The 26235-nt window shown below is 43.5% G+C and overlaps 1 protein-coding gene across 1 annotated transcript in view; it reads right to left on the minus strand.

Moving 5' to 3' along the window:
- FRMD8 (FERM domain containing 8) overlaps positions 1–6877 on the minus strand; it is a 66967-nt gene extending 60090 nt beyond the window's left edge. Inside the window, exons 1-2 of the mRNA XM_082271098.1 lie at positions 6737–6877; positions 2395–2476 (exon numbers count right to left, since the gene is read on the minus strand). Of these exons, the coding sequence (XP_082127224.1) occupies positions 2395–2476; positions 6737–6838 (184 nt within the window). The 5' untranslated portion in view covers positions 6839–6877. The remainder of the gene's footprint in view (positions 1–2394; positions 2477–6736) is intronic.
- Positions 6878–26235: the final 19358 nt, after the last annotated feature.

The raw sequence follows: 26235 nt of genomic DNA on the forward strand, positions 1-26235 counted from the left end.
ACTGACGTGTGTGGGGGGAGGTGACTGAGTGACACAAGGACAGATCCAGGGTTCAGCTATGCTGAATGCTGCAATCTGACCCTGCCTGTCACTTGGGAGATCCGCCGCTTGTGTTTACACAAGCAGGCGGATCTCCACACTAGATCCCCGACGATCGGGGAAGAGCGGCGGCGATCGCCACTGCTCCTCCCCTGGCCCGACTCCCGCTGTGACTGAGTACAGCGGGAGCGAGCCTCCGGCGGCGCGCGCGCGCCGCCGAGAAGGGGGGAGTGTCTGACGACGTAGTACTACGTCGTCAGACGATAACGAGCCACTTTGTCGCAGTAGTACTAAGGTACTCAGACGGCAAGTGGTTAATTAAACAAGCCAAAGTTAGAAGCCGATTGGTTACCATGCAAAGCTGCACCAGATTCTGAGTGATCCAGTTTTAGTAATTTTCTCCCATGTGACCCAGAACAAGAAGCTGCCTGTCCCTTTAGTCACTAGGGACAAGCTAGATGAAATAATACATGAACATAGGGGAATTGATCAGCCATGACACTACAAACTGCAGCCGCAACATGTGAGCCCTTAGTACAAGGCAAGGCAAACAAATGACATAGGGAATATACCAACACTAACGCTTAGCTGAAAAACAAACCACATTTGAAAGAGTACAGTGGCTATATGTGGAAATGCAGCCAAAACGTTTTTCTTTTGAATAGGGCAGCAAAGTTCCAAACCCATATCAGGTTTTTACTGCTGCTTCTGCCATGTTAAAGCATAACTGAACCCAAAAAGTGATAATTTTGCTTTGTTATAGAGAAAATGAACATTTTTCAGGGCACTGCTAAGACATAATTAAAAGCAGAACTCCACTCAAAAGGGGAAGTTCCACTTTAAGACCTCCTCCCCTGCCACATTTGGCATATTTTTTTTTTTAGGGAGGGGAGTGGGGTCAATTGGCAGGTAACTAGTTGTGACAGGTACCCGGCTTCTACTTCCTTTCCGCAGTCTTCAGGGATATGTCACAGGTTCTAGAACACCGGAAAACCATTCACAAAGCGCAGTGCAGCTTACGCATGCACAGTGGGCAGCTGGCTGTGAAGCCAAAAGCAGCATAGCTGGCTGCCCACAGTTAGCATGGTGGCGCAGGTAATCCAAACACTATCGAAGAACTAGCCCAGTTGAGGACATCGATGGACCCCTGGACAGGTAAGTGTCCTTTTAATAAAGGCAGCAGCTACAGGATTTGTAGCTGCTGACTTTTAAATATTTATTTTTCCCCCAGAGCAAACCTCCCAACTTTTTGTCTAGAATTTGGTCTAGCATCCTGGTATAGAATATCACTACAGCACTGCTCAAATAGCAGGAGGCTGACATGAGAAAGCAAAAGCCCTGCCTCTACCAAGATGGCCTCCTCCACAAAAGACACAGTGTTGAACAAGGCACGGAAAGTTAGTAACTGAGAAAAGATCAGCTTCAGGGAGACCTTAGGAAACACTGGTGACTAGTCCTATGCTCTCAGCATGCCCTTTTTTGGGCACAGCCCCCAGATCTCAGCTCCTCCCTTTAGGGTAGATTTCCTTCAATTTTCTGTCAACCATCACAGGGATAGGATATCTCCCCAGTGGTGGTGGTGATCTGCCCAGTAACACACCTCCTGTACTAGTGATACACACCTCTGAAAGAAGGAGCACAGGAGGCACAGCAGACAGCACCATTGTCAGTCTGGGGGAGGGGGGGTAGTATTAAATGTATCAGTAGATTTAGATATACTAACACGTTAAAGCCTAACTCCAGCTCATACTTTATAATCAGTTACAGCTGTTTTTTTTCCCTGCCAGTGGCAAGTGGTTTGGTCTCATTGCTGGAGAGCTTGTGCTTCTGAAAAACAACAGACTTGCTGGCAGGTTCACCAGATGAAAATAAAAAACATGAAAAAAAGGAAGCTAATGCAGCCATCATATCTAAGAATTGGTAAGCTGCAATAGAAAAAAAAATGTTTGCTGTTCTTCCTCTCCTTATACTACAAAGATTTATAGGTATAATGTTGCAGACTTGTGGTGCCCTGGCCTAAGCTAATGGTGTTTTTTAGGTTTACTGTAAGTTTTCTTATGTTTGTTGATACGACTGAAGAACCAACTTTTTTTTTTTTTTTTTTTTTTACTACTGGGCACCAGATGACTAGAGACTGAACAGCTGTTCTAAGCCTAATCCTTGTACCGACTGTGGTTAATTGTTATATGTTCTTATACTTTTTCCTATGAGACCCTTAAGGGTTGTATAAGGTTCTTTTTTTATATTTGTGGAAAATCCAATAAAAAAAACACATTGAAATAAAAAAGTTTGCTTTTGGGTTTAATACTGCTTTAACTAGATAATAAAACACACCCACACCCCTTAAATACATACATCGTGTTCCTGAAGAGGAGACACTGCCTTGCAGCATATACTCATTCATTAATGAGGGCGGTGACGTTCCACTTCCATCCATCTACACACAAAAAGGAAAAAAAAACAACAACTTTAAAAACAATACTTATTAAAGGGTAAACTAACATTTGGGGTTTGTCGGTTTTATTTTAAGGTCTGAACCTAGACATTTTCTTTTTAGAAAAAAAGGTACAGAATGGTTGTAGTACATAAGTTACATACAAGCATGCACCCATCTTTTACAGACTCTGAACTAATTTTTCTTAAGGCTTCATTCCCATTGGTGTACTGATCTGTACACCCGTATGGAATGCACACGTGTACCATGCAGTTATGTGCAGGCAGCCTATTCAAATCGCTGACAGAAGACCTGGCTGCACCGACCTGCACGCAAACAGACTGCAATCTGATCCGTGTATCAGACATGCATTGATGTACACACCAGGATGCACTTGGGAGATCCATGCAGGTCTGTGCAACTGGCTGCCTGTCACTGATCAGAACAGGCTGCCTGCACAAAACACCTGTGCATCCCATGTGGATGAGGATGAGCCTTCACACCAATGCAGGGATCAGTACGTCTGTATAAATGAAGCCCAATACATTGAATTTCCTATGATCATCAGCGCCATCTAGAGGCCATAATACAGTCTTTTTTCCTGACACATCTCAATCAGAAAAATTACACATTATAAATACACGATGGAGCTGACAACCACATGAAATCATTGCATTACAGTGGTTCCAAAGCCAATTTTTTTTTTCTCTTTAATGCAAGCAATAAGGTTAAAAAATAAAAAACTCCACTAGTTCTACCCTCCTCACTAAATCCTTACCGGAGTTTTGTATTAATCCACTGCTCTGCCAATCTGCAACAGCACAGACTCTCTCTCTCCCCTCTCACAGCCATTGGCTCCTGCTGATATCAATTAAATTCTGTGAGGAGGGGCTGGGGCTGAGCTGTGTATATCTAAAGAAGCACACAGCGTCGCTTAGGAGCGAACCCGAAGGTATACCAGCATAGGAAGCGCTTTCCTATGGCGGCGCACAGAGAAGAGGAGGACCCCAAAAAAGGGTAAGGGCCACCCTGTGCACAGAGCAGGGAAGTAGAACATATAGGTTATTTAACCTAAAAAAAAAAAAAAAAAAAATTATATATTTGTCTGTAGGGTTCAACATTGAGTTGGAAGAAGATCAAAGAAGATGGCATGTCTCTCCCGCATTGCCCTCCCGTTGGCATCTTCTGTGATTCCATACAAATGAAGAGGTGGTAATACAAGGCGGCATTGCATGGAGTGATCTGACATGTGATTCCATATAAATGAGTGGTTACTACAATGTGATATTAATTAGAGATCTGGTGAGTGCAATCTGTATTGGGGAGTGGAGTACACGAGGTGTGGTGACAAAACACTCATATTGATCGCTGAAGGATTGGCTGTCTGAATCAACACCATGTCCGGATAGGACTTTGAATTTACTTATAGGAAGACACGTGGTGTTTTTCTGTCATATCGAAGGAGCGCTGCTAAGACCGCATTCACACTGCAGCGGCACAACTTCGGGGGCAACTTCACAAGTCGCGTGCACCGCGACTTGCACGGACTTCATATAATGAATGTCTATGCAAGTCGCTCTGAGGTCGCCCCGAAGTAGTACAGGACCCGTTTTCTAAGTTGGAGCGACTTGTGTCGCTCCTATTAGAACGGCTCCTGTAGCACTGCATGGAACGCGACTTGTCAGGCTGACAAGTCGCGGTAGTGTGAATGGAGACTAAGTGTTTTGTTTATTTTGTATGATTTGAAACATCATTTTGATAAGCGCAGAATAGCTGTTTTTCAGCTTTTATCAGAGTTAGAGCGTTTTTACAGCTGAAAAACTCCCAAAACCCACTAATTCTGGTTTTTTTTCAGCCACAAAATGCCTTGCCAAAAACTGCTGATAACAGCCTATGTGTGCATGGACACATAGGATCACATGCTGGGGAGTTTATTGGCTGCCGAAAAAAAAAAAAAAAAAGTCTGATGCCCAAACAGCAGCTGTAAAAACGTCCAGTGTGCATGAGGACTAAGAGTCATGTGGCTAAAAATAAATATCTTTATACCTGTGTGTAATCTTTTGGAGCTGAGCCTCTGGGCTTTAAAGATGTGGCCTCTGGAGCCATTATCCTAATCTTGGCTTCACTACCCGGTGAGTCACTGAACACAGAGTCCTCAGCCATGACTTTTCGCATGTGTGGTTATGTGGAGGAGGGAGGGCAATGGCTTCTCCTGTGATGATAGGGGTGAGATGTACCATCACTTGGTTTGGGCCAAATATAACTTTTCTATTTAGAAGGATGCCCCATTAGTAAAAAACAAGAGGAATTTGGGTGAGCCAAGATGGCTTTCATGTAGGAATTGCTTAGCTTCCTATTCAAAATGCATGTTTGTCATGATGCCACGTTTGGTGCAATGTTTTAAGATTTACATCACTTGGCTCATGGCAAATTGAACTTTAACTAATAGAAGGATGCCCAATTATATGAAAACAAGTCACAACTGGTGAGCCAAGATGGTTTTCATAGTTATTTATTTAGAATTACCCCAATAAATACATGGCAGTTAGGGAGTAGAGATGGGCTTGTTCGAGTTCGCACCTGCCCGATCCCGCCAGGAAGCCGACACTGCAGTTCGCTAATCACAGACAGTGAGACATTTTCTGATATGCAGCTGCACAGATCGGGAAGGCTACGTTCACATCTTGGCGTTGCTATTTACAGGCGTTTTTTAGGCTACGTTCACATGTGAGCGTAGCGATCGCGGGCAGAATCACCGCGCGATCCGGAAATCATTGCAAATCGCGGGACACCTGTGCATTGCCCGTGATTTGCAAAAGGACCCCAATAGCATCCCAAACGCTGTGCGATGTTGCAGCGATTTCCGCCTGCCGAATCGCGGTAACATCGTGCAAACAACGCATGACGCCCAAATAAGGTACAAGAGTTTCTTTGGGGCGTCATGCGTTACTTGCGCGATGTTACCGCGATTCGGCAGGGGGAAAATTGCGGCAACATCACACAGCGTTTGGGGTGCTATTGCCGATCACGGGCAACGCACAGGCGTCCCGCGATTTGCAATGATTTCCAAATCGCGGTGATTCTGCCCACGATCGCTACGCTCACATGTGAACGTAGCCTTAGGCGTTTTTTCAGGCGTTTTTAGGTTGACAAGTGACCAATGTAAAAAAATTAAAAATGCCTGTAATCTGCCCAAAAAGAAGCTTGTGTACTTTTTTTGAGCGTTGGGCGTTTTGCTTAAAACGTCAAAATGCTCAGATGTGAACAGGGGGCCATTAAAATGAATAGGATTTGTCTTGTTTGGCGTTTTTTGAGCTGATCCTTGAGCAGAAAAAACGCCTACGTGTGAACTTAGCCGAAATGTCTCACTACCTGTGATTAGCGGCGTGCAGGGTCGGCTTCCTGGCGGGATCGGGCAGGTGCAAACTCGAACATGACCATCTCTACTAGGGAGAATTGTTGTTAAAGTTCACCATTTTATTATAAACTTTGCAGATGATTGTATACTTTTGTGAATAAAGATCCAACCTGAATTCTAATGCCTCGTACACACGCAACGATTATCGGCCGACTGATCGTCCGTCTTTTGTCCAGAGTGGGGTTTTGTTGGTTGGAATGTGCCTAGACTGCACACGAATTTTCTCGCCCAACAAAAATCTTCTCTGAGTATGCCCAGTGTTGCTCATCTGATTTTTGTATGCCGAAATCTGTACTGACTGACGGAAAATCGGCCGTTCTGTTGACGGCCAACAAAAATTTTATAGTCTGCACACCAGATTTTTTTGGGCTGAAAAGTCGGAGTCGGTTGTCGGAAACATCATACTAACAAGCCAAAAATCGGCCGATCGGACGTTGGCCGAAAATTCACAGCCAATTATTGACGCGTGTGTACGGGGCTTAAGACGCTGATTGAATAAGGAGCCACCTTCAGCATAATCCATTCAACCAGGTTTATATACAGGACTGTGCTGTGTGGTAGGTCATTTATACCAATCTGTCTACAACACAATCTGTAAACTCCTGGGGCCCCTGGCAGCACTGCACATTATATAAAGGTAAACAAACCCTTTAAGTCTGATCATACAATAATTCTTCCACAATCCCAATCATGACCGGTTCTCTTTAAGGCAGTGAAGTTGTGAGGATTCTGCTTAGTGTACGGACACATCTATTGCCGCCATTAGAATGTCACAACTCACACACAAGGGTACAAATATCATTCAAGCCCAATCAATCAATTCAATTCAAAGCTGTAGAACTCACCCCGAAAGAGACAATTCCACCAGCTGTCTGCTCGCCCTCGGCTCTGCCACAACCAGGAAGCTGACTCTCCGCCCCATGAAAACTATTGTCCAATAACAGCATCAGACCTGCGTCCCACGCCTCGGTCTGGCTGCACAACCAGCTAGAAACCAACCAATCACGTCGCTGTGATTTCCTATTTTCCGACTGGCATCCAATTGCGTTGTGGAATGCGCGGTCTGTTTGGATACCAAAGTTTGCGGAGGAGCCTGCGATGACGTCAGGCTGAGCTCAACTTCTGTGGACTGAGCGGAGTGTTTTTCCAGCCGCTTTCCCGCCTTGGCTGAGTGGAATGTGGAAGTCTTCCAGGAGGATGAGGCTGAGAGGAAAATATGAGAGCCATGGACAGGTCATGCTTAGTTTATAGCGGAATGGCTTCAGTTATAGGTGCATTCACTACAACAAGTAAAAGATAAAATGACCAAGAATGTGTGTTTTTTTTTTCTAAAGTTGAATCCTAAAAAAAAAAAAAATTGGCCCTTGCGGTTATTCCCCTCCCCCAAAGGTTAATTGCTCCTTAACCACTTTACCACCGGAGGATTTTCCTGCTAAAAGACCAGGGGTTATTTTGCGATTTTTTACTGCGTGACTTTAACGGACAATCGCGCGGTCGTGCGACGCTGTACCTAAACGAATTTCACGTCCTTTTTTTCCCACAAACAGAGCTTTCTTTTGGTGGTATTTGATCACCTGTGCGATTTTTTGATCACGCGCTATAAACAAAAAAAGAGCGTAATTTTTGCAAAAACAACAATATTTTTCACTTTTTTTTATATGAAATTCCCCCAAAAAAAAATGTAAAAATCAAAATTTTTTAAAATTTTCGGCCAATTTGTTTTACGCTACCTATGTTTGGTAAAAAAAATCGCAAAAAGCGTATTTTGATTGGTTTGCGCAAAAGTTATCGCGTTTACTAACAAAGGGAAAGATTTTTGTCATTTTTGGTGTTTTTTTTTTTTAACGAGTAATGGCGGCGATCTGCGATTTTTTTTGCGGTACTGCGACATTGCGGCGGACAGATCGGACCCTTGACTGACATTTTTGACACTTTTGGGGGTACCAGTGACATTACTGCAGTAATCAGTGCTATATATATGCACTGTTACTGCAAAAATGACACTGGCAGGGAAGGGGTTAACAGTATTGGACAGGGAGGGGTTAAGTGTGTCCTAGGGGCGTGATTCTAACTGTGCAGGGACAGGTCTACTAGTGTAAAAACAAAGATCAACAGTTCTACATAGTAGAACTGTTTGATCTTCACTTTTACACAGGGAGAACTGACAGGTGGCTTGTTTACACAAGCCGCTCTGTCTTTCTCCCGCTGTACCGGCGATCGTAGTGTGACCGGCGGACATCGGGTCCGCCAGTCACACTCCCGCACTCCTCCGTGAACGAGCCGAGGCGGGCGCGCGCCTCAGCGGGCGCGCGCCGGCCCGCTATTGGCTCTGGAAGGAGTGACAGGCGAGCGACGTAGACCTACGTCACTCTGCCTGGCCGGGGCCGACTGCCGCAGTAAATATACTGTGCGCAGTCGGCAAGCGGTTAACTACTTAATTATGAAAGCTTTTACCCCCCCCCCTATTTTATGACCAGGCCATTTTTTGCTATGCGCTAATTATAACTGACAATTGCGCTGTCATGCGACGCTGTGCCCAGTCAAAATGTATGTATTTTCCCCCCACCATTTAAGCTTTCTTTTGATCGCCCCTGCAGTTTTTATTTTTTGAGTTTGAAACAAAAAAAAGACTGAAAATTTTGAAAAAAAACAAACTATTTTTTACTTTCTGCTATAAATCATATCCAATAAAAAAATCGAATTTCTTCATTAATTTTGCACCAATATGTATTCTGCATATTTTTGGTAAAAAAAAAAAATCCCAGCAAGCGTATATTGATTGGTTTGCGCACAAGTTTCTACAAACTATGGGATATATAATTATGAAATCTTTATTTTTTTTTTGCTAGTAATGACAGCGATCAGCGATTTTCAGCGGGACTGCGATGTTGCGGCGGACAAATCGGACACCTGACACTTTTTTGGAACTAGTGACATTATTACATTGAGCAGTGCTAAAATGATGCACTGTCGTCACTGTACTAATGACACTGGCTGGGAAGGGGTTAATATCAGAGGGGATCAATGGGTTAATTGTGTGACTACCCACTGCTTGGTTACTGCGTGGGAGGTGCTTGTACTAGGGAAAGGCATGGAACCGTGTCTCTGCTTTGCAGGAATACAGGATCCATGCCTTCCCTACTGACAGAAAGGCAATCTGTCTTGTTTACATAGGCAGCCTGCCATTCTGCTTGTGTCTCAAACGATCGGCGGACTATTAAGTCCCCTAGACCCGCTGACTGGCTCCCGTTGTGTCCAGTCAGAGCTGGAGCAGGTCATGGGCAGTGCTTGTGTGCGCCCCAGACTGGAAAGTGCAGGAACATGTACTAGGAACGTGATCCTGTACAGGAGAGACACTTTGCTGCCATATATTTACAGTATACAGTCGGCAAGCAGTTTACTGGTAATTGTGCTGTCATGCAACGCTGTACGCAAACAAAATTTACATTTTCATTTTACACAATTGGAGCTTTCTTTTGGTGTTATTTGATTACCACTGGGTTTTTTATTTTTTGCAATATAAATGAAAATATTTTTTACTTTCTTCTATAAGGCTCCATTCACACCTGGGCGTTTTCAGCTCCAAAAACGCTCAAAAGAAACACTTCCAAAACGCCCAACAAGTAAAACCCCATTCATTTAAATGGCCCCTGTTCACATCTGAGCGTTTTGCAAAACGCCTGTAGCTGAAAAAAGTACATGAGCTTCTTTTTGGGCTGATTACCAGCGTTTTTGATAGATGTCAATGAAAAACGCCTGAAAAAATCGCGGTAAAATCGCGGTAAAATCGCGGTAAAAAACGCTACGCTCAAGTGTGAATGCAGCCTTAGGCTCCATTCACACCTGAGCGTTTACAGCTCCAAAAACGCTCAAAAGAAACGTTTCCAAAACGCCCAACAAGTAAAACCCCATTAATTTAAATGGCCCCTGTTCACATCTGAGCGTTTTGCAAAACGCCTGTAGCTGAAAAAAGTACATGAGCTTCTTTTTGGGCTGATTACCAGCGTTTTTGATAGATGTCAATGAAAAACGCCTGAAAAAATCGCGGTAAAATCGCGGTAAAATTGCGGTAAAAAACGCTACGCTCAAGTGTGAATGCAGCCTTAGGCTCCATTCACACCTGAGCGTTTACAGCTCCAAAAACGCTCAAAAGAAACGTTTCCAAAACGCCCAACAAGTAAAACCCCATTAATTTAAATGGCCCCTGTTCACATCTGAGCGTTTTGCAAAACGCCTGTAGTTGAAAAAAGTACATGAGCTTCTTTTTGGGCTGATTACCAGCGTTTTTGATAGATGTCAATGAAAAACGCCTGAAAAAATCGCGGTAAAAATCGCGGTAAAATCGCGGTAAAAAATGCTACGCTCAAGTGTGAATGCAGCCTAAAACATATCCAATAAAAATAATCACATTTCTTCATAAATCTTTTGCCAAAATGTATTCTGCTACATGATTTTGATTAAAAAATTCTAATACGTGTATATTGATTGGCTTGCATGGAAGTTATAGAGTCTACAAACAATGGTGTGTATATATTCTGGAATGTTTTTTTTTTTTACACTACTAATGGCGGAGATAGTGCAGCAGACAATCTGACACTAGATGACCCTCGGGGGGGAACTGACTAACTGCCACTGACCTCCCCAGTGACAATAATCAGTGATAATACTATACAATGTCACTGTACTAATCACATTGACTGGGAAGGGGTTAACATCTAGGGTGATCAAGGGGTTAAAAATGTGCCTAACAGTGTAATGTTTGTACAGTGTGCTGCTTTTACTAAGAGATTTCTCAGTTCCTCATCCCTGACTATTGTTCCCTCTGTACAGATCTCTATGTTGCTTACCAACACAAGAGCCCTGGAGTGTGAATGTACACAGCCGATCAGCAGGTCAGCTGTGAATCTTTGGCCGGAACTTACAGACAGGCTCCCGCTGTGTACAGTCACAGTGGGTGACGGGCAGAGTGCGCATCTAAAACCCGGAAGTGAGCAGTGACCGACATATGGGTATGTAGCTTTAAAAATGTGTATGATCTCAAAGGGAGATCAAATATAGCGCTTGCTTAAAACTCCGATTTCTAAATAAATGTTCTAAAGCATCAGATAACCATAAAATTCCTCTCATTAGTGTTATAAATCAGTGCAAGGTGTGCAAAACAGTGCAAATAAATACGACATCAATATATAAATACAAATTCATAAACTGTGTAAAAGGTGAAAAAATCTTTTTTTGTATATAATGGAAGAAATCTCTATATAAATTATATAAATATGATAGCAATTAAATAATTAGTTAATATGTGTAATTGAACAAAAATAAAAATAAAAAGATTTAAATAAATATGTCCCAAGTGTAAAGGTGACTTCTGTGTTACAAAACTCAAAACAAACTTTATATTAAATATGTAATCATAAAAAAGTCCATTCAGTGTAAAGTGGCTACTGTGCTTCAAATTAATTCACAAATATTAAAGTGACTCCTGTGCTGGTAAACGTGATGTTGTCCTTAGTAGCAGATTTGTTCTCAATTTCAAAATATAAATGATTTATCCATCAGGCAAAGTCCCTTAGTAAATGAGTGAATTAAATCACTTACCAGAAAGAATGGGTTCTGTATGCCGTATGGCACCAGAACCTTTCAGGCTTGTAAGAGCCCTCTGGGCTTGGTGGATGTTGCCCCTCCGAGTGATCCTCCGGGGTCCTGGGATGCCTCTCTACTAACTTCCAAACCGTGTTAGGGGGAAAAAGAAAAAGGGCTCCAAATGGTGTGATAAAGTTTTAAGAGTCTTTATTTCCAAATAATGGTTAAAATTAAAATAGCCGCATCACTGGTGGTCTAGCGGTGCGGGTTGCTCAGTCCTCCTCGCGGAATAACGCTGGAAACAACCCACTTCCGGCTTGCGTTCCACCTGCCGTGACGCTGTGCGGTTCAAGCTGACGCGTTTCGTCACTTCCGGTGACGTCCTCGGAGCTTGAACAGCGCAGTGGTGACCGGGCTTTAATATAGGAAACTCCGCCCCACGCTACCGCCCTCATCTAGATGGCCGGAAGCGGCCGGAATTTCGAGTGTGTCCCCATACTATTAATTTAGGCTACTTCTCCTCGTGTTACATGTCTAATTTTTTGCAGTAACTGCAACTAGGGAAGACTAGCAACCCGCATATCGCTTGTATGGTTATTACATTCATTAAAAACGTAGCATTTATACAAAAAGAAGTATATGATACATAAAAATTACACAGTAAAAAGTTAATTTCAGCATTTGTTTCCAATTTCTTTTTGCGAACAATTACAATAAATGTATAAAAGGTATATGATACATAAAAATTACCCCAAATTACTTAAAATATATAAATAAATATATGAATATTAGCTATAAGTATAATTTTATAGAAACAGTAAAACCATAAATAAATACAAATAAATTCATCTATTTATTAAGAATATGTGTGTGTAAATAGCAGCACTTTGCGTTATTGTTAAATGGATCCTCTATCATTGAATAAATAAATTAAATACAATATAAAGTGTATAAAATTAATCATATTATTAGAATTATTGAATTAATTTTAGTGTCTTACCGTGATTTATTTGAGTGATTATATTGGCCAAGAATTAATAACATTTTTTATTTTTCATAAATTATTTCCGTGAAAAAATTGGTGCATTATATTATTGAATAAAATTGTGTGTAAAAAATCCTCTATCTATTTGTTCAACCTCTTTTTTCACCTTTTCTAAATCCTTTTGTTTGTATCCCTTTTCCCTGAATCTTGTCATCAGCATTTGTGTCCTTTCTTCCAATATCTGTTGGTCTCCAAAATTCCTTTTTAATCTAAGCATTTGTCCCTTAGGTATATCTTTGATCCAATTTCGGTGTTGACAACTGTGGGTGGGTATATAGCTATTCCTATCCGTTGATTTAAAATGTGTTCTGGTCATTATTTTTCCTTCTTGCCGACTTATAGTAAGGTCCAAGAAGTTCACAGTCTTCTTGTCCCAAACTCCTGTAAATTATATTTCATATTTATTGACATTTCTATCTTGGAGGAACTTCTGTAGCGTTTCTTCTGATCCTGTCCATATAATAAAAATGTCATCATTGAATCTTTTGTATGTGTGTAAGCCATCAATGTGCTTACTAAAAATCTCCTCCTCCTCCCACTTACTTAAAAACAAGTTGGCAACACTGGGCGCATATTTAGCGCCCATAGCTACACCCTTGTGTTGTCTGTAGAAACATCCTTGATGCCAAAAATAATTCCTATTCATGGCAGTCTTCAAAAGCTTGAGGAGGAATTCCTTTTGTTCCAGTTCCAACGTTGTTTTTTGTTGTAACGCCCACTCAATCGCTGAGAGTGCGTCGTCCTGATTGATGTTAGTATACAAAGACTCTACGTCTATAGTAGCAAGAAGGACTTCCTTATTTTCATCTATAGTAGTATTATTGAGAATATTTTTCAGGCGTTTACTATCTTTTAAATGCAATGGATACTGGTTGACCAAAGGTTGTAAATACGTATCAATATACTCCCCAGTCCTAGAGAAGAGGGAGTCTATCCCGCTGATGATGGGTCTGCCTGGTGGTTTAGTGGAGTTTTTATGAATTTTAGGGAGTTGGTATATTATAGGTGCTCGTGGTGCTTCAATTAAGAGGTATTTATATTCTTTTTTGTTTAATATTCCTTTTTTATGTGCTTTTTTCAATATTTTCTTACACCTTTTCCTGTATCATAATAAGGGGTTTCCTTTTAGTTTCTCATAAGTGTTTTCATCTTGTACTAATCTGTTGAGTTCTTCATAGTAATCCTCCTTCTTCAATACAACTGTCCCCCCCCCCCCCTTTGTCTGCTTGTCAAATTACAAGGTTTTTCTTTTTTTCTAATTCTCTTATTCCTGTTAAAATGTCTTCTTTGAATCTATGCCATTTTTTCTTTAGTTTCTTCACATCTTGTTCCAGAAGGTTTTTAAAAGAGTCTATAAAATGGTTCGTTCCGCATTTGGGGTTGAATGTGGAAAGATTTCTCAGTCCGCTATGTTGGTATTTCGTTTCCTCTAAAGGTTGGTTCGTGGTGTTTTTAGTTAAAAAATGCTTCTTAATAGTAATTTTTCTGATGAATTTTTGTATGTCAATAAAAACGTTAAAAGGGTCCAATAAAACATCTGGGGCAAATTTAAGTCCTAAATCTAAAACCGCTAGCTCATTTTCTGAAAAGGTTTCTCTTGGCCTGTTATGATCTTTTTCTTTTGGATCCTACTGCCTCTACATCCTCTCCGTCTCTTTCCACCTCTCTTCCTTGTTGGGGTGGTGGGGGGTATGGTCTGTAATGTTGAGGTTGGGGCGGAGGTGATGGGGGTGGTTGCCAATAATTTCCCCCTCCTCCTCTCCCCCTCCCATAGTAGGGTCGGTTCCAATTTCTGTTTCCCCTGTAAGGGCGATTGTAGTATGGTTCCCTGTAATGGTAATAATTCCCTGATGGGGGTTCTCTGGATTCCCATCTGTAAAAATCCAGATTATTTGGCCTGTTGGGGGTATAATACCCTTGTGGTTGGTCCAGCGGTTGATATGAATTTTGTGTAGGTACATTATACTTTATATATTGCTGTGAATTGTTCGCATTTCTGTGTTGATCCTTAATTTGATGTGGTGTTTTTGGTGTTTTCGGTGGTCTTATGCCTTCCGCAGGTCTTGGTGTCGGTGCTGAAATAGGTGTTTCTTCCAATGGATTTCACGGAAATAATTTATGAAAAATAAAAAATGTTATTAATTCTTGGCCAATATAATCACTCAAATAAATCACGGTAAGACACTAAAATTAATTCAATAATCCTAATAATATGATTAATTTTATACACTTTATATTGTATTTAATTTATTTATTAAATGATAGAGGATCTATTTAACAATAACGCAAAGTGCTGCTATTTACACACACATATTCTTAATAAATAGATTAATTTATTTGTATTTATTTATGGTTTTACTGTTTTTATAAAATTATACTTATAGCTAATATTCATATATTTATTTATATATTTTAAGTAATTTGGGGTAATTTTTATGTATCATATACCTTTTATACATTTATTGTAATTGTTCGCAAAAAGAAATTGGAAACAAATGCTGAAATTAATTTTTTACTGTGTAATTTTTATGTATCATATACTTCTTTTTGTATAAATGCTACGTTTTTAATGAATGTAATAACCATACAAGCGATATGCGGGTTGCTAGTCTTCCCTAGTGGCAGTTACTGCAAAAAATTAGACATGTAACACGAGGAGAAGTAGCCTAAATTAATAGTATGGGGACACACTCGAAATTCCGGCCGCTTCAGGCCATCTAGATGAGGGCGGTAGCGTGGGGCGGAGTTTCCTGTATTAAAGCCCGGTCACCACTGTGCTGTTCAAGCTCTGAGGACGTCACCGGAAGTGACGAAACGCGTCAGCTTGAACCGCACAGCGTCATTGCGTCACAGCAGGTGGAACGCAAGCCGGAAGTGGGTTGTTTCCAGCGTTATTCCGCAAGGAGGACTGAGCAACCTGCACCGCTAGACCACCAGTGATGCGGCTATTTTAATTTTAACCATTATTTGGAAATAAAGACTCTTAAAACTTTATCACACCATTTGGAGCCCTTTTTCTTTTTCCCCCTAACACGGTCTGGAAGTTAGCAGAGAGGCATCCCAGGACCCCGGAGGATCACTCGGAGGGGCAACATCCACCAAGCCCAGAGGGCTCTTACAAGCCTGAAAGGTTCTGGTGCCATACAGCATACAGAACCCATTCTTTCTGGTAAGTGATTTAATTCACTCATTTACTAAGGGACTTTGCCTGATGGATAAATCATTTATATTTTGAAATTGAGAACACATCTGCTACTAAGGACAACATCACGTTTACCAGCACAGGAGTCACTTTAATATTTGTGAATTAATTTGAAGCACAGTAGCCACTTTACACTGAATGGACTTTTTTATGATTACATATTTAATATAAAGTTTGTTTTGAGTTTTGTAACACAGAAGTCACCTTTACACTTGGGACATATTTATTTAAATCTTTTTATTTTTTTTTTTGTTCAATTACACATATTAACTAATTATTTAATTGCTACCATATTTATATAATTTATATAGAGATTTCTTCCATTATATACAAAAAAAGATTTTTTCACCTTTTACACAGTTTATGAATTTGTATTTATATATTGATGTCGTATTTATTTGCACTGTTTTGCACACCTTGCACTGATTTATAACACTAATGAGAGGAATTTTATGGTTATCTGATGCTTTAGAACATTTATTTAGAAATCGGAGTTTTAAGCAAACGCTATATTTGATCTCCCTTTGAGATCATACACATTTTTAATCACCTCCCCTACATATAGCGGCTGCTACTATAATTTGTTTTATCCATTTAAAATAATTTGAGTCTTTTTTAGATATTAAATAATTTTACATATACCCCTTGGCTCGTGGAATATACCTTGTATATAAATTTTCGGGTATGTAGCTTTGCCTACAGCGGCCACCCATCCGCAGTGCATTGCGGGCGATTGCTACGTGGTTAAGAATTATTTTAAAAAAGTCTGCCATTGCAGTGCTTCTTCCTCTCCCTGCAAGAGTTGATTGCACCCTAAAGTATAACTAAAGTCAAGTAGAACTATGGCCCCTTTCACACAAACTGTTAGTTTTTTAGGCGGATCTGATCAGATCCTCCATGCATCCCTATGGGGCAGCAGATGTCAGCGGACACCCCCTGCTATCCGATTCCGATCCTGTCCGTGAAATCCGGACGGATGGAAACCCTATTTTCCATCCGTCCGTCCATCCGTCCAGGGGATCGGATCGGATGAGAGCGGACAGGTGATCCGCTCTCATCTGATTCCCCCATAGAGAGCAGCGGGGCTCTGACACCTCCCTCTCCGCACACAGAGCGGAGACAGAGCTGTCATCTGCCTGCTCAGCGAGGATCGGTGTATCGATCCCCGCTGAGCAGAGAACAGACCGCACTGGACAGGGGACTGTGTGAAAGGAGCCTAAAGGTTTTTTTTTTTTTTTAATGTTGGATAGAGTGGAGAGGGATTTGAACACTTGTCAATTTTTATTGCTGTTGGTGCCCCCGTTAAGGAGATTCACCCTCTCTGTTTTTCCTGTTTGCTATAATCATTGACAGTGAAAGTAAAAGAAAATTCCAAATTTTGGGTTGTCCCCAGAAAAGTAATAGAGGGGAAATCTTCCAATGGGCACACTAGTTTTGGTGACCTGGGGGTCCCCAAGGAATTCCCTTAACCACTTAAGCCCCAGAGGATTTTCCTGCTCAAAGACCAGGGCCTATTTTGCGATTTGGCACTGCGTGACTTTAACGGACAATTGCGCAGTCGTGCACTGCTGTACCCAAATGAAATTGACGTCCTGTTTTTCCCACAAACAGAGCTTTCTTTTGGTGGTATTTGATCACCTGTGTGATTTTTATTTTTGCGCTATAAACAAAAAAAGAGCGTCAATTTTGAAAAAATAACAATATTTTTCACATTTTTTTTATATGAAATTCCCCAAAAATTTTAAAAATCAAATTTTAGGTCAATTTGTTTTCTGCTACATATTTTTGGTAAAAAAAAAAATTGTGGGACTGCGACATTGCGGCAGACAGATCGGACCCCTGACTGACATTTTTGACACTTTTGGGGGTACCAGTGACAATACTACAGTAATTAGTGCTATAAATATGCACTGTTACTGTAAAAGACACTGGCAGTGAAGGGGTTAACTTTATTGGTGATCAAGGGGTTAAGTGTGTCCCTAGGGGCGTGCTTCTAACTGTCAAGGGGCGTGGCTTTTGATGTAACCACAGAGACATACGATCCTACATAGCAGGATCGTATGATCTCTGCTGTTACACCAGGGAGAATGACAGGCGGCTTGGTTTACATTAGCCGCCTGCCTTTCTCCCTCTCCAGCGGGAGATCGCGAGTGACCGGCGGACATCGGAGCCGGCTGTCACTCGCGCGGGGATGCCAGGGAATGAGCGGGGGCGAGAGCGCGCCCACCCCCTACAGGCTCCTGGGCGAGCGACGTAGTACTAAATGTACTTGCAGCGGTCGGCAAGTGGTTAATTTGCAGTGATTTCCTCTCACTTCCTGTTTGTCTATGGGATAGGAAGTGAAGGGAAATCTCTGCAATGGGACACAGATGGTGAAAAAAAAAATCTGACAGGGGTTATAACTCTCCCTTGCTCTATCCAAAATAAAAGAAAAAGTTTTGCCTATAGTTCTACTTTAAAGTTGTCAATATGTGGTAGAAAAGGACTACCAAAAGAAGTGGATGGGGGCTCGAGGTGTTCGAGCCTTCATCCAGAAAATACATGGAGAGCCATGGATGAGCATAGAAAGGAAAGAAATGTAGGGAGGGGGAAAAGCAAAGGCTGGGTAAAAAAAAGGGGGGGACAAGAGACAGAAAATGAAGAAGAAAAGAGAGGGAGGGGAAGAGAAGGGGAACAGGAAGAAGGGAGAAGAGAAAAAAATATATATAGAAAAAGAGGAAAGAGAAGAAAAAAGAAGAACAAAGAGACAAAAGATAGAAAAATGAGAAAAAGAAAAAAGAAAAAGAAGAAAAAAAGGAAAAAAAGAAGAACAGAACAAAGTTCCAAGAAAGAATATAAATGAGGGCTGGTGGGATTTTAATGGTACCGTAGAAAAAATCATAGAAAAGGTGATAAAATCAAGTATTTTATTTATACATCATTAAAAACCAGGTAGGGGAAAACATTTATATATGTATAAAAACATATCAGCGGATACAAACAGTACAGTAACAAAGGTATGGACAATAAGTGATGATAGATTTATAGCTCATCCGATGTGCAAGACCTCGGAGAATTAACCCAAAATTAATTCTCCGAGGTCTTGCACATCGGATGAGCTATAAATCTATCATCACTTATTGTCCATACCTTTGTTACTGTACTGTTTGTATCCGCTGATATGTTTTTATACATATATAAATGTTTTCCCCTACCTGGTTTTTAATGATGTATAAATAAAATACTTGATTTTATCACCTTTTCTATGATTTTTTCTACGGTACCATTAAAATCCCACCAGCCCTCATTTATATTCTTTCTTGGAACTTTGTTCTGTTCTTCTTTTTTTCCTTTTTTTCTTCTTTTTCTTTTTTCTTTTTCTCATTTTTCTATCTTTTGTCTCTTTGTTCTTCTTTTTTCTTCTCTTTCCTCTTTTTCTATATATATTTTTTTCTCTTCTCCCTTCTTCCTGTTCCCCTTCTCTTCCCCTCCCTCTCTTTTCTTCTTCATTTTCTGTCTCTTGTCCCCCCCTTTTTTTTACCCAGCCTTTGCTTTTCCCCCTCCCTACATTTCTTTCCTTTCTATGCTCATCCATGGCTCTCCATGTATTTTCTGGATGAAGGCTCGAACACCTCGAGCCCCCATCCACTTCTTTTGGTAGTCCTTTTCTACCACATATTGATTATTCAACTGGGATGTCGGTACTTTGTTAACATGTCTCGCATATCAAACACTTTAATCCTTTACTTTAAAGTTGTATAATACTGTATTATACATTCTCTGCATTACAGTAAAAAAACTCCCCACCTACCTATCTTACCCCCTCCCCCATCTCTAAACACCTGACTCCTTCCACCGATCTAGCACTGTCTGCTCTCCTCTCTTTCTGGCCTCACAGGAGACATAGGCAGCAGTGGGGGAAGCCATAATCAAACTCCTGTGAGTAGGGAGCGTGGCTTACCAGCAACATGTGTGTCTATAGACGCACATAGCCCAGTTTAGCAGCGCACCTGCAAATGTGCTCCTGTAAAACATGGCTTGTTAAGGGGGTACTCGGAAGAAGGAGCGGACTGTGTTGGCAGAGGACAGCCAAAGAAGAGGTAAGTATAACATCTTTTTTATTTTAACATACACAAAAAAATTGTGCTTTTGGTATCACTTTGGGTCTGGGGGTAGGGAATAAGGTGTAGTACTTGCCATACTCATTTCTCCACTTCTCTGGGTTGTAAGTGGGCTCTTGCAGTCCTCACATACATGGTAGGATTATTGGTTCTGCATGGTATGTGATGATGCAAGCGTGTGTAACCACTTGTAGACCGGAAGATTTTCCCCCTTAATGACCAGGCCATATTTTGCGATTCGGCACTGCGTTATTTTAACGGACAATTGCGCGGTCGTGCAATGCTGTACCCAAATAAAATTGATGTCCTTTTTTTCCCCACAAATAGAGCTTTCTTTTGGTGGTATTTGATCACCTTTGCGCTATAAACAAAAAAAACAAGCGACAATTCTGAAAAAAAACAATATTTTTCACTTTCTGCTATATAACATTCTCAAAAAGAAAAAAAATTAAAAAATCAAAATTTTTTAACATTTTAGGCAGGGGCGTTGCTAAGTGAGAAAAAGACCAGGGGCTTCAGCCCGAAGGTAAATTTGATAACCCCTCCCACATTTCAAAGTAAGCCCCACCCAAGCTCCACCCAATGCCGCTCCCCACTCAACCCTGCCCAATGCCCCACCATAAAATGTTATAAAATGTGACCACACGCATGTTAATCTGTCAACTTTCTAATCTCCACTTTTACTTGTAACTCTTCCCATAAAGCAATTAAGAACACCAATTATGGCAATCAGGGTGCCCCATGTAGAAGCCTTTCTGGAGGCTCCTATGGAACTTCTTCAGCCATTTTGGAAATAGCAGAGGTCCCAGAACATCCACAACACACAAGAGAAATGATTTCCCACTAACACCAAATCTTTCCAAAGTAGCTGTAACCAGAAAATGGTGAGTCAGCTCCTCTATGACTTCCTGGGAAAGTTAAACATCAAGGGCTTGTTCAAGAAACCGTGCACAAAGCAAAATTTTAAGTGCAAAATGCGGCAACCCAGAGTAACCGATCAGCATTTACTTATCTGACATCACACTAGCAAAAGATGAATTCTAATTGGTTGCCACAGGGTTTAGGGTGCCTTTGTACAGTTTCAGTAAATTAAGTTAAAAGGCTAATATGGGCTAAGGTTTCAAAAATCAGCCCTCCGTCACTCACCCACAGCCATCTGTGCAGTGGTGTACCTAGAGCATTTGGCACCCGGGGCGGATCCTAAATCTGGCACCCCCCAAACTTAAAAATGTACAAACACCCAAAAAAATTTGTAATGTTTTCAAGAATATTTATTGTACACATTTAACAGCCCCCCCCCATCTCTCTAATCACAGTGCCCCCTTTTGCACTCTCTGCCTTCCCTGCACAGTCCTACCTTTGGCATAAACAGATCGCTGATACTATTAGCAATGTGTTTAAATTTGAGTAAGAGATTGGAGACATCCTACAGGAGATGGTCAGAGACTGCGGACATGATACAAGAGATGTTCAGAGACTGCAGACATGATACAGGAGATGGTCAGAGACTGCGGACATGATACAAGAGATGTTCAGAGACTGCAGACATGATACAAGAGATGGTCAGAGACTGCGGACATGATACAGGAGATGTTCAGAGACTGCAGACATGATACAGGAGATGGTCAGAGACTGCAGACATGATACAGGAGATGGTCAGAGACTGCAGACATGATACAGGAGATGGTCAGAGACTGCAGACATGATACAGGAGATGGTCAGAGACTGCAGACATGATACTGGAGATGATCAGAGACTGCAGACATGATACAAGAGATGATCAGAGACTGCAGACATGATACAGTAGATGGTCAGAGACTTCAGGCATGATACTGGAGATGGTCAGAGACTGCAGACATGATGCAAGAGATGGTTAGAGACTGCAGACATGATGCAAGAGATGGTCAGAGACTGCAGACATGATACAAGAGATGATCAGAGACCGCAGACATGATGCAAGAGATGGTCAGAGACTGCAGACATGATACAAGAGATGGTCAGACTGCAGACATGATACAAGAAATGGTCAGACAGCAGACATGATACAAGAGATGGTCAGAGACTGCAGACATAGTACAGGAGATGGTCAGAGACTGCAGACATGATACAGGAGATGGTCAGACTGCGGACATGATACAAGAGATGGTCAGAGACTGTGGACATGATACAGGAGATGGTCAGACTGCGGACATGATACAAGAGATGGTCAGAGACTGTGGACATGATACATGAGATGGTCAGAGACTGCAGACATGATACAAGAGATGGTCAGAGACTGCAGACATGATACAGGAGATGGTCAGACTGCGGACATGATACAAGAGATGGTCAGACTGCGGACATGATACAAGAGATGGTCAGAGACTACAGACATGATACAGGAGATGGTCAGAGATTGCAGACATGATACAGGAGATGGTCAGACACTGCGGACGTGATACAAGAAATGGTCAGAGACTGCGGACGTGATACAAGAGATGGTCAGAGACTGCGGACATGATACAAGAGATGGTCAGTGACTGCAGACATGATACAGGAGATGGTCAGAGACTGCAGACATGATGCAAGAGATGGTCAGAGACCGCATACATGATGCAAGAGATGGTCAAAGACTGCGGACATGATACAGGAGATGGTCAGACACTGCGGACGTGATACAAGAAATGGTCAGAGACTGCAGACATGATACAAGAGATGGTCAGACTGCAGACGATACAGTAGATGGTCAGAGACTGCAGACATGATACAAGAAATAGTCAGAGACTGCGGACATGATACAAGAAATGGTCAGAGACTGTGGACATGATACAAGAAATGGTCAGACTGCGGACATGATACAAGAGATGATCAGAGACTGCAGACATAGTACAGGAGATGGTCAGAGACTGCAGACATGATACAGGAGATGGTCAGAGACTGCGGACATAGTACAGGGGATGGTCAGAGACTGCAGACATGATAGAAGATAGAAGAGCACTAGGGAGGCTGGAGAGCACAGGAGGAGCTGAAGGGCATGGGGGGGCACTGGAAAGAAATAGGGGGGGGTTGGAAAGCATTGCAGGGGGGTTAGAAAGCAAGGGGGTGGAGAGTAGGGGGGGCAGGGAAAACCAGGGGGACAGAGTACGGGGGAGGGGGGGGAACTGAAGAGCACTGGGGGGGGGGCTGTAGATCACTGAGGGGGGAGCCAGGGAGCACAGGGGGGTGGAGAGCACTGGGGGAGTCAGAGAGCATGGGGGGGAGCTGTAAAGCACTGTGGGGAGCTGAAGAGCCCTGGGGGAGGGGGGGCTAAAGAGCACTGGTGGAGGGGGGCCTGAAGAGCTCTGGGGGGTACTGGAAAGGGGGGTGTAAAGTATGCATTTATTAGATACAGAGCAGAAAAATACATCAACATCAGCAGTTCTATGGCACATCATTCTTTGTCAGTTAAACACTCTGACCTATACATATCTGTGAACACTTGCAGATTAATATGTGCACATTATTCTAGGTATATTTGGGACAGTGGCGGCTGGTGCTCAAAATTTTTTTTTTTGGGGGGGGGGGGGCGCAAACAGAAAAATGTAATAGGTATTGCTTTGCGGCAAAAAACGCTGTAAAAAATTGCGTGACTTTGAGGTTGCAAAAGTGTGAAAGGGGCCTTCAGTAATTAAGGTATAGTGTGCCCCCTTTCAATGCAGAGTGGCCAGAGTGCCCCCTTTCAATGCAGAGTGGCCAGCGTACATGCCCCCTTCATTGCACAGTGAGCCAGCGTACATGCCCCCTTCATTGCACAGCGAGCCAGCGTACATGCCCCCTTCAATGCAGAGATCAGCGTACATGCCCCCAATGCAGTGACCAGCGTACATGCTCCAATGCAGAGATCAGCGTGCGTGCCTCCAATGTAGTGACCAGCGTACATGCCCCCTTCAATGCAGAGACCAGCATACCATTCCCCCAATGCAGAGATCAGCATACATGCCCCCAATGCAGTGACCAGCATACATGCCCCAATGCAGAGATCAGTGTGTGCCTCCAATGTAGTGACCAGCATACATGCCCCCTTCAATGCAGTGACCAGCATACTATTCCCCCAATGCAGAGATCAGCATACCATTCCCCCAATGCAGAGATCAGCATACCATTCCCCCAATGCAGTGACCAGCATACATGCCCCCAATGCAGAGATCAGCGTGTGTGCCCCCTTAACTACCTGGAGCAGCAGCGGTGGCGGGCGGCTTCTTCTCGGTCCCGGTGACCGGCGGCGCGTCTCCACGAGTCCTCCCAGCAGCAGCGGCGGCGGCGGGCTGCTTCTTCCGAGTCCCGGTGACCGGCGGCGCGTCTCCACGAGTCCTTTCGCTTCTGCCTCCTCCTCCTCGGCTAATGGCAAGGGGTTTGCCTTGCGGCCAATCAAGAAGCGCGTATTGGACGCGCTTCCTGATTGGCCAGGAGGAGGATCGGTGTGACAATAGCGAATTTTCATTCGCTATTGTCACACAATGGGTGGGATCGGGACGCACTGCTCTGCGCCCCGGGTCCACCCTTTGCATCGCCCTATTAGAGCCTCTGGCTCTAATCAGGTGATGCCAAAAAAAATCCCATTGAACTCCATGCGCCCTCTGTACACCGGCCACCACTGATTGGGGGTCTTTTACAACCTTATGGCACTAACCTTCTTCCTCCTCCCTCCCCCCCCTTGGGCATTCACCTTCTTCCTCCTCCCTCCCCCCCTCAGGCACTAACCTTCCTCCCCCCCCTCAGGCACTAACCTTCTTCCCCCTCCCCCCCTCAGGCACTAACCTTCTTCCTCCTCCCTCCCCCCCTCAGGCATTAACTTTCTTCCTCCTCCTCCCCCCCTCAGGCACTCACCTTCTTCCTCCCCCCCCAGGCACTAACCTTCTTCCTCCTCCTCCCCCCCCAGGCACTCACCTTCTTCCTCCTCCCTCCCCCCTCAGGCACTCACCTTCTTCCCCCCCCTCAGGCACTAACCTTCTTCCTCCTCCCCCCCTCAGACACTAACCTTCTTCCTCCCCCCCAGGCACTTACCTTCTTCCCCCCCCTCAGGCACTAACCTTCTTCCTCCCCCCCCCCCTCAGACACTAACCTTCTTTCCCCCCCCCCTCAGGCACTAACCTTCTCCCCCCCCCCCTCAGACACTAACCTTCTTCCCCCCCCTCAGGCACTAACCTTCTTCCCCCCCCTCAGGCACTAACCTTCTTCCTCCTCCCCCCCCCTCAGGCACTAACCTTCTTCCTCCTCCCCCCCCCCTCAGACACTAACCTTCTTCCCCCCCCTCAGGCACTAACCTTCTTCCCCCCCCTCAGGCACTAACCTTCTTCCTCCTCCCCCCCCTCAGACACTAACCTTCTCCCCCCCCCTCAGGCACTAACCTTCTTCCCCCCCCTCAGGCACTAACCTTCTTCCCCCCCCCCTCAGGCACTAACCTTCTTCCTCCCCCCCCTCAGGCAATAACCTTCTCCCCCCCCCGGGCACTCACATTCTCCTTCTCCCCCCCTCCCCGGCACTCACATTCTTCTTTCCCCCCCCCCCCCGGCACTCACATTCTTCTTTTTCTCCCCCCCCCCCCCGGCACTCACATTCTTCTTTTTCTCTCCCCCCCCCTGCACTCACATTCTTCTTTTTCTCCCCCCTCCCCCGGCACTCACATTCTTCTTTTTCTCCCCCCCCCCCGGCACTCACATTCTTCTTTTTCTCCCCCCCGCACTCACATTCTTCTTTTTCTCAACCCCCCCCCGGCACTCACATTCTTCTTCTTCGCCCCCCCCCCTGCTTTACTTCCTTCGGCTCTCAGCTCACCTCAGCGCTGCAGCCAGAAGACGGAGGGGGTGGAGGCGGAGCCAATGCTAGGCGGCAAGGAGAGGAATTTGAAATCCTCCTCCGCTCCGAGAACCTCTTCTGCTGTCACATGAGGAGAGGAGGAGGATTGCATTGGCTCCGCCTCCACCCCCCTCCGTCTTCTTCTGACTGCAGCGCTGAGGTGAGCTGAGAGCCGAAGGAAGGAGGAGCATGTTTGACACTCGGGGCTATTAATTAAAAACGATCCACACGAGATCCGGGGCTTTTTGGGGGCACACTCGGGGCTGAAGCCCCGGTCAGCCCCCCCCTGCCGACGCCACTGATTTTAGGCCAATTTGTTTTCTGCCACATAAAAACAAGAAAAAAAAGAAAAAACCTTTGTCGTAAGAGCATTTGCATACATTATTTCCTTCCTCGATTTCAACTTGCTGTGAAACAACCAGGTAAATCGGACGATGGTTTGCCCGATTTTCTTATAAAGTACCCCACTTTAGTTTCTGCTCACAGGAGTGCTGGAAACTCATTAAACAAGCACGAGGTAATCTAATACAGATTTATTCATCCCCATAAACATGTCTTACAAAAGACGACCAATCTTTCCCTCTCCTAGGTTAGCCATGC

Source organism: Pelophylax lessonae, assembly GCF_965119305.1.
Source record: "Pelophylax lessonae genome assembly, chromosome: 10".
NCBI lineage: Eukaryota > Metazoa > Chordata > Amphibia > Anura > Ranidae > Pelophylax > Pelophylax lessonae.